The sequence below is a fragment of the Aulostomus chinensis genome, chromosome 21 (genome assembly GCF_037954235.1).
Source record: "Aulostomus chinensis isolate RoL2024-O1b breed Wild chromosome 21, RoL_Achi_v1.0, whole genome shotgun sequence".
NCBI lineage: Eukaryota > Metazoa > Chordata > Actinopteri > Syngnathiformes > Aulostomidae > Aulostomus > Aulostomus chinensis.
The window spans coordinates 11,472,839-11,484,514 of record NC_141340.1 but is presented as its reverse complement, the minus strand read 5'-3'; the positions used below and the strand labels follow the sequence as shown (position 1 = coordinate 11,484,514).

At 38.7% G+C, this 11,676-nt stretch overlaps 1 protein-coding gene across 4 annotated transcripts; it reads left to right on the top strand.

The window, feature by feature from the left end:
- The first annotated feature begins 306 nt into the window (after window positions 1-306).
- Window positions 307-11,586, top strand: sgk3 (serum/glucocorticoid regulated kinase family member 3). 4 transcript variants are annotated; one of them, XM_086191319.1, is made up of 17 exons: window positions 307-551; window positions 4,364-4,534; window positions 4,650-4,733; window positions 5,453-5,525; window positions 5,603-5,678; window positions 5,832-5,907; window positions 6,231-6,280; window positions 6,423-6,480; window positions 6,810-6,893; window positions 6,989-7,120; window positions 7,646-7,758; window positions 8,256-8,292; window positions 9,368-9,454; window positions 9,703-9,798; window positions 9,920-10,075; window positions 10,285-10,374; window positions 10,538-11,586. In XM_086191319.1, exons 2-17 carry the CDS (start codon window positions 4,439-4,441, stop codon window positions 10,706-10,708), a joined length of 1,479 nt encoding a protein of 492 aa, XP_086047445.1. In that variant the 5' UTR covers window positions 307-551; window positions 4,364-4,438; the 3' UTR covers window positions 10,709-11,586. The 4 variants fall into 4 exon arrangements, with proteins under 4 accessions (XP_086047445.1, XP_086047444.1, XP_086047447.1 ...); XM_086191318.1 differs by having other exon boundaries at window positions 307-556; XM_086191321.1 differs by having other exon boundaries at window positions 382-399.
- Window positions 11,587-11,676: the final 90 nt, after the last annotated feature.

Here is an 11,676-nt window from a genome sequence, read left to right as displayed (position 1 = left end):
GTAAATGAAAAAATAAATCGTTACATCCTTGAATCCTGACACGTGAGGAAAAATACAATTATTGGTCACAGAAATAATTTTGTGTTGTTTGAAAAAAAAATATCAACAAAGACTATGAGCCTCTTGTGTACTCTGTGTCTGTTACTACTCCACCGTGTAGCGTCTGCGATATTTCTTGGCTTCTTCCTTGTGTAAAGTTCCTCACACCAACTCATACAGAGGACTACTTTTACTGTTTCTTAGCATTATTTTGAAAGGGTGTAGCGGGATTCGAGTTGCTGCTGTAGACTAGCTTGATACGATCCTCACCGCGAGGTCCCGTGACTAATTTCATCGGAACTTTCTACGGTTGAGAAAGACTGATGTTTCCTGCTTCTCTCACTGTACCGACGCTTACAGGTAGCAAGAAAACACACTTTCATTTTGAAGCTTTGGGGGCTTTTTCTTAAATAAAAAGACACGGATGTGAAGTTAATTGACAGTGTAAGAGGCGTAGAGCGAATTATCCCCAGCGGAACCACCAAAATAGACGACCACAGCATCAAAACAATGTAAGGTACGTGATGTTCATTTAACACGGACGCCAGAGTTTTGCTAACGTTTCACCGGCTAGCTACTTGGTGATGTTGCTCCTATCTTTGTATGTGTTGTATGTGTTGTAAGTAACATAATGTTTTATATGAAGAGTGTGTGCTCTTACGTAACATTAACTTTTTTTTTCTGTTCGAACCTCAGATGAGGCTAACGGCAAATATAGTCATCGAATACGGCTGTTTAGCTGTGATAACGCACAATATGAATCTTTTCTAAAGAAGGAGGCGTTTACAGCCCCTCAAAGGTATTATTTCGTGTTTTGTTTTATGTGTGTGTCCTTCCTGTGACTCATTTTCTCTTCCTCTGGAGGAGATATAACCCTATTACTGTAATACACATGGTTCCTAAAAGTTACAGTACACATGCTGACCTATCATATTGCTCAGTCATTATAAATGAGGTGCATCACCATCTCTGTGTATTTGAACTTATGTGTCAAGTCATAGTAGATGTCAAAATGTCACCTCAGATGTGCTGTGACCATACACAACCCAGTAAACAGTCAGTTGTAGGATTCTTTTCCTGTTCATCCCTCTCATCACTGTCTTTCCCTTTTTGTTCTCTTCTGTAATGTTTCATATGTTATGTTCATAACTGCATATTTGAAGTTTTGTGCCAGTTGACAAGGGTCAAGCTGGCTTCTAGGTGTTAACAGGTGGTTAGGAAAAACCCCCCTTTTCTCCTTTTCAACTGTTCATTTTTGTCCGTTGTGCATGTAATGTTCTAGCATGTTAAAAAAAAATTACGTTGTTCCTTATCTTTGCTTTTCCAACATGTGACATGATTGTTTTGCAATAGGAAAAACATGCAGGAATTGAACAGCTTGGAGGCACAAGATGTTTATTTTCTACAGTTCACAACAGAGGTTCAGCTTCATCTTTATAATGCTGCCAGAGTGACGTTGATTTGTAGGCCTAAAGTAACAACAATGTATTGCCCAAAGAACAATACAGAGAAAAAAAATGATGACCACACTAAAACAATACAAAACACAAAAGTTAAAAGGCAGACGACACTTAAACAATACAAAGTTGATGTCAGACATTTTTTCGAACAATACCATACCAGTTAGAAGTGGGTGGGGATGGAGTGAAATGCAAATTCGGACTCAGTAAAGATTAATTTTCTGGGCCTCCATCTCTAATTCAGACGCCCTTTTAAGGCGAGTTGGCACCTAAGACTGTCTGGACAGTTAAACTAGGACCTGGTCCAGATGCTGAGATGGGCTGCACATGCAGTAGAGGAGTTGATGGAGTTCTTCCCCCCGCCTTACTCCTCTGCAGCTGCCCTTCCTCTGTTTGAAGGAGATGTGTCTGAACTAAGATGGTCTGTAGTTATGACATTTTTAGCAGTGACCGACTATAAATCATTGTTGTTGTCAATTGTTAAATTGTTCATTACCAAAGTTGATAAAAAAATTTATATCGGACATTTTTCTCAGTGATGCGCTGTAAAAGCAGGTGTTTGTGTGAATATATTCTCAGCATGACCTCTTTGCTTTCCCTGAATGCTTGCCTGATTGAGCTTTCTGCCAGTCTAGGATAACTTCTGCTTTGTTGTCTTGTTAAAAGTGCTTGTCACGCTCGACACACAAGTACAGAAAAAAACATGTTCAACATCCTCCTCGGAAATCCACAGGCAAGGATGTGTGTGTGTTTGAGTGTCTGAGCTAGGCAGGAAGAATTCTATTTTTGATTCCCTGCGCTAGTCAAGCATGTTTGCGCCTGTCAGCACTGGTTAATTCACGTTGTGGCATGAATGAAAGGAATTCTTATACGTAAGTTTATGATAGTCTGATTTCTCATCTGTTTTCGACCCTTTGAATGAAGCACCTGATCATATCTGTCAGTGGGTGTGATGATCAGCAGCATTCCATATGGAGGAGTAGCTGTGTCAGCTAAAAATGTGACGTTGTAATAGGTGATTTCCTCCTCAAACGCAAGTATTCTGTGGAATGTTAAAGAGCGGGTCCTACCCAGCGACACACTGAGTCTGTTAGACGTGGAAAGAGGCGCAGCTCAGGGAAGTAGCCTGCCGCCGGTTTTATGTTGTCAGCCACATTTACACAGAGTCACACCACTACATGAGGCCAACTGGGGGTTGGAGCCAAATAGTAACTTCTGTTTGTAGTATATTTTCAATATGTTGTAAATCCATTTTTAAAGTGTAGCAATTATATTTGTCATCCGTTCTTTTATTTTTCACGCAAAATGTGAAACATTCACATTTCCTGATATTCATGAGCCTGAAATCAGCAAACATTTGATGTTTTTATCTTAAAAAAGACTGAGCCTATTCATCAAAGATGAAAATTAACGGCCTTTAATTTTCTTTCGGTCAAATGAAGCTCCTGACCCACCAGAGTGGCTGGTAGTTAAGGCAAACTGGCTGCAGAAATGTGGTATTTGTGGGTTGTTGGTCTGTATTTCTCTCAATAAAAACTGTTTTCATGATCTAGTTTTAACAAGAACTTGAAAGAAATGAGAAACATTATCATTTTGTAACTTTTTGAAATCTGCTTACTTTTTCTTTTTCTCTGGTGAATTCCTTTATGCTTTTGACTGTTTATTGGACAACACTTGACATTCCTAGATGTCAATTTGGGCACTTAGAAATGGGCGTTTTCTGACAATTATAGAGATTAAGAGATTATGACAAGTACTTAAAGTGAAAGTAAAGGATTAAGCAAAAGTGAAAGATGATTTGAAACAAACCAGAAGATTGAAGGGTTAGAGATGAAGAGGCCATGAAGGTCCCTCTGACTGCACACGCATTTTAAAGAGGACCGACTCTTTGGCTGCTCCCTCAACCCCGACGTGAGCAGAATCTTGAAGGTATTCACTTCACGATCGGCACACACAGACGGAGAGAGCTGACCAAAAGCAGGTTATTCTGTGTGCCTGCGTGCGTGCCTGTGTATGTGTGTGTGTGTGTGGTGAACAAACAAGGGTGAAAGTAACAACGGCTGTGGAGGAGAAAACAGCTAAACAAACTTGACTGACCTCACTAACATCAAACAATGAGCACAGTCAGATCACCAAACAAAGAACTTTGTTGTGAAGGAAGCAGGCGTGACATAACCGTGTGGAAGGAAAAGAGATATGCTTCTATAGATTTTTACCCGACACAAAAGTGTCTGAGTGTGCCTCCATCATCTTTAGTAAGATGTTTGAATTGCTTATAGATGCCAAGTGATGGAGTCTATTACAGGTCAGTAATCAGCTCAATCAGTTCCCTCTGAAGATTGTGGGGAATTACAACTCCAGGGACATTATTCTTTACCTGTTGTGTAACTCCAGCTTCAAAGACCCCTGCAAAGTTATATAAAATTCCACTGGCTGGAACAAGCAAGAATGTCACAGAGCCAGAGAGCTTTTGTGTGTGTGTGTGTGTGTGTGTGTGTGTGTGTGTGTGTGTGTTACAAACTGTCAGTTCAGCTCCAGAAATATTTACGCATGGATAGATATAGATATTATAGTAACACAACAAGGTCAAGAGAGTTAAGGAAGGTATGTGTGTCATTTACAAGTAACAAAGTTGTTCCTAGTCTGATGAGAAGGACGTTAGGATGTTCATGCTCAAGGAAGGAGTGAGTTAACTGGCCTGGCTGGGGGAGGGAGCCCACCGGCCTGCTGTCATGTTGCAGCTCACTGACCCTCCTGTTCCTCCTTTGTAGACTCAATATCTAGAAAACTTCTGAAAAGCCTCGTAGCAATGAAGTTTCACTAGCTGTATGACTGAGTGATCCGTTCTTTCTCATGTGCCGCAGGATGACAATGGGCCAGTTGTACACTTGATATCTTAACCCAGGAGGAGCCACTAATTCAAGACCTTACACCTTTGAATGCCAGCAGCAGCCAAGATGGAGGAGCAGCCCAGTCTCCCCAATGTCAGCATACCCTGCCACAACGAGCAGAGGGACAAGAAAAAGCGTTACACTGTATGTGAAATACTTGTTGATTTGACAGTACTTGATATGATTAATTCTATCTGGGATGTCCAAAGTGTGGGGTTAAGAAATATTATTGATATGAAATAATATGATCTCTTTTCAGGTTTATAAGGTGATAGTCAATGTTGGACAGCAGGAGTGGTTTGTCTTCAGGCGATACGCAGAGTTTGATAAACTTTACAGCACAGTGAGTAGTGGGAGTTTTGCTTTTACAACATGTGGGAAACCAACATATCAAAAGAACATACCAACATTTGGGGAAATAAGCTTTTTTGTCAGACCTCTCCAGACCCAAACAAGAGGACTGATACCCTTCTCTCCCCTGTATGTATTGGTTAGCTGAGACCCACAGACACAGTCTTGCCGCTAGTTAGCTTAGCACAGTGAATGGTAGTGGATGGGATGTGTTAGCATATTCAGTCAAAGGTCATCAAATACATTTCTCTCCAAAATGTCTTTACACCTAAATTAATGTATAAACTAGAGTTGAGTATAACATTTGCTATGAAATAACAAATCGTTAAATTTCCAAGACTTTGTAATTTTAGCATCACACACAAAACTTTCCTTACTTGGCGCTGAGAATTCATGCAGCACCTCCAACAATTGCTTCTACTAATTATGGCCGACTTGTTTTGAGGATGAGATCCTGAGCCTTGTCTATTTGAACCAGAGCTCAGAGAAATGGAACCTCCAGTTTTTCAAATGTGAGCGGGCATGATGGAGGCATGCTAACCTGCTCCTCTGCTGTCACTCGGATGAAAAAAAGTCAATTTCCCAAATGTTGGTGTGATCCTTTAACATAATTGTACCTCATGTTCATGACATATTGATTAAAATGTATAAGTAAACAAAGGCATTCTCTACCCTTTCCATTTGCCTCTCTGTTCATATCTCGTATCCCAGTTAAGGAAACAGTTTCCGTCCATGAACCTGAAAATTCCTGCCAAGAGGATATTTGGGGACAACTTTGAACCTGGTAAGTGTTCACACTGGGCTCGTTTGAGGTCTTGAGATGCGAATCGTCTTCAGTATTCGTATGCATGTGTGTGATAGAGTTCATCAAGCAAAGAAGAGCAGGCCTTCACGAGTTTATCAAGCGCATTGTCTCTCATCCCCAGCTCTGCAACCAGTAAGCTTTTAAGTTCACATTTTAAGACCGCATTCTGTTTCATTTTAAGATACCAGTAGATGAGCCGTGCTCCACACTTGATATGATGGAAATAACTGACTACTAACGCTGCTACACTACTCTTAACACGTTTGCTTGGGTTCTACGTTACAGTCCAGATGTGAGGGCCTTTCTTTTGATGGACAAAATGCAAAACTTTTCCGATGCCTCTGAGGATGAAGATGACAGAGTGAGTAACTGAAAAATCCAGTTTAGGTGAATCGACTTTGTTTCTTTATGTGCTGCTAAACACGAATAATTATTTGTGTGAAGTTGGCAACCTCTTTTAGTCATCTTTAGTTTACTGCAACACCTCAGATGCTGTAACACTCATCATACTATTTCTCTTCTATTTTCTCTCTCTCTCTCGTTTGCCCTCTTTTAATATCCCAGTGCTTCGTGCTTAGTCCAAACAGATTAAAAAAAAAAAAAAAAAAAAAAAGAAGATCGCACCCAAGAAGCTGTCACATCCAAGCAGCTAATCTTGGTAATGTTTTCTCTGCCCTTTAACAGAACAATTCTACATCCAGAAACATTAACCTGGGCCCCTCTGGGAATCCACAGTATGTTCCACCACTATACGTTTTTAATCATATCTTATATTTTAACACAAAATTGACTCTGGCTGTCTTTATTTTCTATTTCTTATTTTATTCATATCTAGATTAATGCTTTGTCATTTTTTTTTAATTATTATCATTTTAGTGCCAAGCCTACAGACTTTGACTTTTTAAAGGTCATTGGAAAGGGAAGTTTTGGGAAGGTATGTGAACAACAGCAAACTGGACAGTACAGTTGCTCTCTGTTTTTCTTCTACTAAGAATTTATATAATTTATTACCATTATGAGAAATAAATAATCCATTTAGATATGGAGTGGTGTTATTTAAGAACTCGAGCTTCGGTTCTCTTTAGTTTCATGACATAAAATGCTTCATAAATCAGCTTTGTAGGATTATGTCAACTGAAAGCCCCGAGTTTTTGTTCCATATGTGTTGACCTTTCCATGTAGGAAGTGAGAATCAAATTAGAAATCACAGTGGTTGCACTGTTGCTGCAATATTTCTCATGTTAACTTTTCCTTGTGATGCAGGTTTTCCTAGCCAAAAGGAAACATGATGCTAAGTATTATGCAGTAAAGGTCCTACAGAAAAAGGTCATTCTCAATAGAAAAGAGGTAAATTACGATTTAAATTAGACTCTTAAAACCGAATATACCAGATAAACATCCTTTTTGATTTGCATTACTAAATCACCCCTTCTTCAAATCAGCAAAAACACATCATGGCAGAGCGCAACGTGCTGCTGAAGAATGTCAAACATCCATTCCTGGTGGGCCTTCATTATTCGTTTCAGACAACAGACAAGTTATATTTTGTCTTGGACTTCATCAACGGAGGAGAAGTGAGTTATTTCAGGTTTATGAATAATGCGATTGTGCAGAAACGACCCACAAGGCCAAGAACAGCTGATAATACTAATACAGGAAATTAATAAGTGAGTAAGAGAATTCCTCAAAGCTGCACTGTGGCTCATAAACAAACCAAATGCCATGTGTTGAATTCTTATCAGAGATCACACTATTACTCTGAATAAAGAACAACTCTGAGTGTTACTTCCTGTGTGGGCCTCCTTCAAGTGTGATCAGGCTTTTTTAAAGCTACCATGTGAGAGTGACTAATACAATCTGTAGACAAGTAAATCTGCCACATACACATGACTAAAAAGAAAAGCAACACAGATTTTTCATCTCCACGAATCAAAACCTGCTTAAAGATCAGCAGTAGTACTACAAAATGTGTTATTGAAGATTTTTCCATCCTGCACATTAAAAAAAAAAAAAAAAAATCAGATGAGCATATTTATTTCTCCATAAATTTATGATGTTTAAATGCATCCGAGTAATCCAGTGGTTTGTTTTCATTTCAGCTTTTCTTCCACCTTCAAAGAGAGCGGACCTTTCCAGAGCCCAGAGCTAAATTCTACATCGCTGAAATGGCGAGCGCCCTGGGTTACCTGCACTCTCTCAACATTGTTTACAGGTAAACATCAACGTTCAGCCACATCCTGTAACCATTGCGCGAACAATCAGGCCCTTTTTTCATGCAGCAATTTGAGGGGCTAGGAAATGTTGGAATGAGGCTCAAATTTTTCTCCTCAATCTTGCTCTGCACGTTTTAAAACAATTGTTGCTTTTTATGAGAACAAGTTAAAGTAGTTCAATGGATGTCATCGAGGAAACATCATCCTCATTTATACTTTTATAATGTCTCAAGTTCTCCCTGAGTTTGTACACATTGCTGTTTTGAAAAGGCTATAAAACAGTTTCCTTTAAATGTGGTCATGTGAAGCTGAAGTGCAGAACATTTAACTGGTTAGATATTGCAGCTAGTAAGATGACTAAATCCCACATTAGTGGCAAAAAGTTTAAGTATCTAAACTCAGCTAACTTCAGCATGTTCTCGGCGATGCAGGCTGGCTTCACTTACATGACAATGACTTTTAATAAATAAACTAAACAAATGTTCATGCTTTACAGAGACTTGAAGCCAGAAAATATTCTTCTTGACCATGAGGTGAGTATTCATGCACACACCGTTTTCAGGTCAGAAATTTACAGTAATGTGAACGATGGAATATATTCTATGAGTGTATGACTTTTATTTTCCTTTTTCGGGCCTTTGCGTTGCATTGTGTAACACATACTGACGTGACAGTGTGTTGATTCTAAGACAGCTGTGTGATCAATTAATAGTTGTGAGGAATATAAATAGGCAGCCATGTGTAATGTCGATGCGTTTCAACAACAATGGTGGTATTGTTAGAGCAAGTTGCCAATTTAAAAAGGAAGCCATGCGCTCACCTATTTTGGGGAGAGGTCTCCTGCTCTCCCCCACCTGTGGGCACATTTCTTTACTCATGGTTGAGGTCATTTTTACTCCCAGAGTTCCAAACAAATTGTTGATGACTTGAGTCACTTACTTGGCTCTCAACATATTTGATTTTCTTTCTGGCATCAAAGAAAATAGCTCTTCTCCTCCACTCATCCTTTTCACTTCCATGTTCAGGAAAACGTACACTTTATATTTATTTCCTCTCTGTTGCCACGTCTAAGAAAAAACTAATAAGCACCAACTGCGGTTTGTAAGGAAACAAGCCTTTTGGGGTGTATTAACCTTAGTTTTGGGCTGTTTGTGGGCTTGTGCATGTGAAAACAATTAAGCAATACATGGGCATGCATGATGTCATAAATCTGACATCTGTCTTTGTGTTAACACCGTTTTCGACGGGTCCCACACGACTCAGCATATATTTGTTGCACAATATAACAGTGCAGAGTTATAATGCCTAAAGACAGATGATAGCTTTCTCACATAAGACACGCAGAGTCAAAATGTAATTTTTCCCCCACCAGGGAATAACAGTGCCATGGACAGTTTTAGCTGATCAGAATGCATGTGATTGGATTAGGTCTTACTAATGATTTCCCTGGCTAGCCTGGCAGAAAGTGAGCCACCATGAATGGGAGTGAACGGGCTACGCTGCAGCCAACATTCCAGTGCAACAATAGAATCCTCAGTCTGCAGGGATAATGAATTGCTTGTACAGCGCATGCTGTCAAAAAAACGTCCTTGTGTCCTCTCTTTTAAGGGCCATATCATTTTGACGGATTTTGGACTGTGCAAGGAAGGCATCTCCCAGACAGACACCACCTCTACATTTTGTGGAACACCCGAGGTATGGTGTGATGGAGCTGGAAACTTGATTTTCGTCACTAATTGTGTGAGCCATCAAAGTATCACCTTTAGTGTCAAAAAGTGGTAAATATTAACAGGACTTTTGAGTTCAGTGTTGGAAGTGTTAATGGATCTTTCCTGGGGCCAAAGTGCTGTATGAGTCAGACTTTCCAGGAGCTTTCATGAACATTAATAGTAGTTAATATTCCTTTAGTTGGTCTATTGTAATGTTGCTGTTGTTCCATCTAGTACTTGGCTCCAGAGGTCCTCAGGAAGCAGCCATATGATAACACTGTGGACTGGTGGTGTCTCGGCTCAGTGCTTTATGAAATGCTCTTTGGCCTGGTGAGTTTTTATTTAGATCCCCTGTTTCCTTCAATAGACCAGATTTAAACATATTCTTAATTGGTTACAAAAGTGATAGGAATGCTTTTGTCATATTCACCACGTATTTTTCTTGTCCTAGCCACCATTTTACAGCAGGGACACACACGAAATGTATGACAACATCCTCCATAAGCCACTGGCGATGCGTCCTGGTGCATCCAGCACAGCCTGGTCTCTCCTCCAAGGTCTCCTGGAGAAAGACGGCACACACAGGCTGGGGTCAAGGGATGACTTTGTGAGTCTTAACCATGATATTGGGCTCCCTCTAGTGGACCCTCTATGTATATCATGACACTTGAGCAAAAAAAAAAAAAAATACACAAAATGAAACTTCTGAATGCTTTGAAAAATAAATCATTTTTGAAATAAGTTTAAAAGAGCATTCAGTATTTTTTACTAATTTGGTATGAATTCAAAATTATTGAACAAATTGTTTTTTTCCAGAATGAGATCAAAGCACACAACTTTTTCTCCTCTATCAACTGGGATGACCTCGAACAGAAGAAGATACAGCCCCCCTTCACACCTCATGTGGTAAATAGTTTGTCTTTCCAAGTAATCAGAGAACAGCTGTGCTTTGTTTTCAGCTTTTAAATAGAAAATCTATCCAAAAAAAGTGTCGTGCATAATTATATGCCATTTGATTTTCATTTGCTACATGAATTAAGTGAATATTGATCCCATGTTCTTTTTACAGAGCTCTTTCTGCGATATCTCCAACTTTGATCCTGAGTTTACAGATGAGATGGTCCCCAACTCCATCTGTTGGTCTCAAGATCATTCGATAGTTAACGCCAGTGTCATGGAGGCGGATGATGCCTTTGTGGGTTTCTCTTATGCCCCGCCATCAGATGACTCTTTCCTATGAAATATTTCCAACAAGATTTTGAATTGCCTTCACATTCATCCATCATTACTTCTTTTGACTAAAGGGAAGAAATTCATTCCATGTTAAGAACTTGTTCTATGAAGCCAAAGCAAGCAGCTGAGATGACACAGCACTAAAAACAGATGATGTTTGGAAAAAATATGACAGAAAATCTTTATTTTTTACCAATTTGTATTTATATAGATATATATATAGATATATATATAGATATACATAAAAGATAATATTTTAAGAAATATGGACATCCATTGTCTATTAATGATATGTCTGGTGGTTTCTAAAATGAGCCTTTATAAAGCCTTAAAATTTTCCCTTCAGTGAAATTAAACTTTTCTGAGAAACTTGAACAGTTCACTGTACTTAAAAAGGACTCTCATTTAACTGTCAGATGTATGTGTGTTTGACCATGTAATTACTGTAAAACAAACCCTAATATATCCATGGTTACTAAGCTGGAAATAGGGATTACTTGACGGACCACTGAATAAAGCATTTTGGTTTATAGGTCACATTTAGACAAAAAACCTTTTCAGTTTGTCTCTACAAATACTGATTGAATTGTATTTTGTTTTTTATTGGATTGTACATTTTTGTTATACGCTTTTCTTTAACTCAAGTATTATACTTAATGTCAGAAATTAGACAGCCACAATGTTTTGTTTATTGGGCAATAAAATAGGCTTATACTCCTGCACAGTAATAAAAAAAGAAAATCATGAAAAGTGGTGTGTGTTTGTTGCTATATAATGCTGCAATAGGAAATAAGCAGTGGCATTGCCAGAGTTTAAACAATATTTTGATAATACCTTCAGGATATTATGTATTTATGGCATAAAAAGTAAAAGCTGTTGTTTTTTTTATATACAACATAATTCATTTAATATTGTAAAAATTGGAGAAGATGAAATTTTTATTTTATTAGGATTTATTTGAATATTTTTCATTTG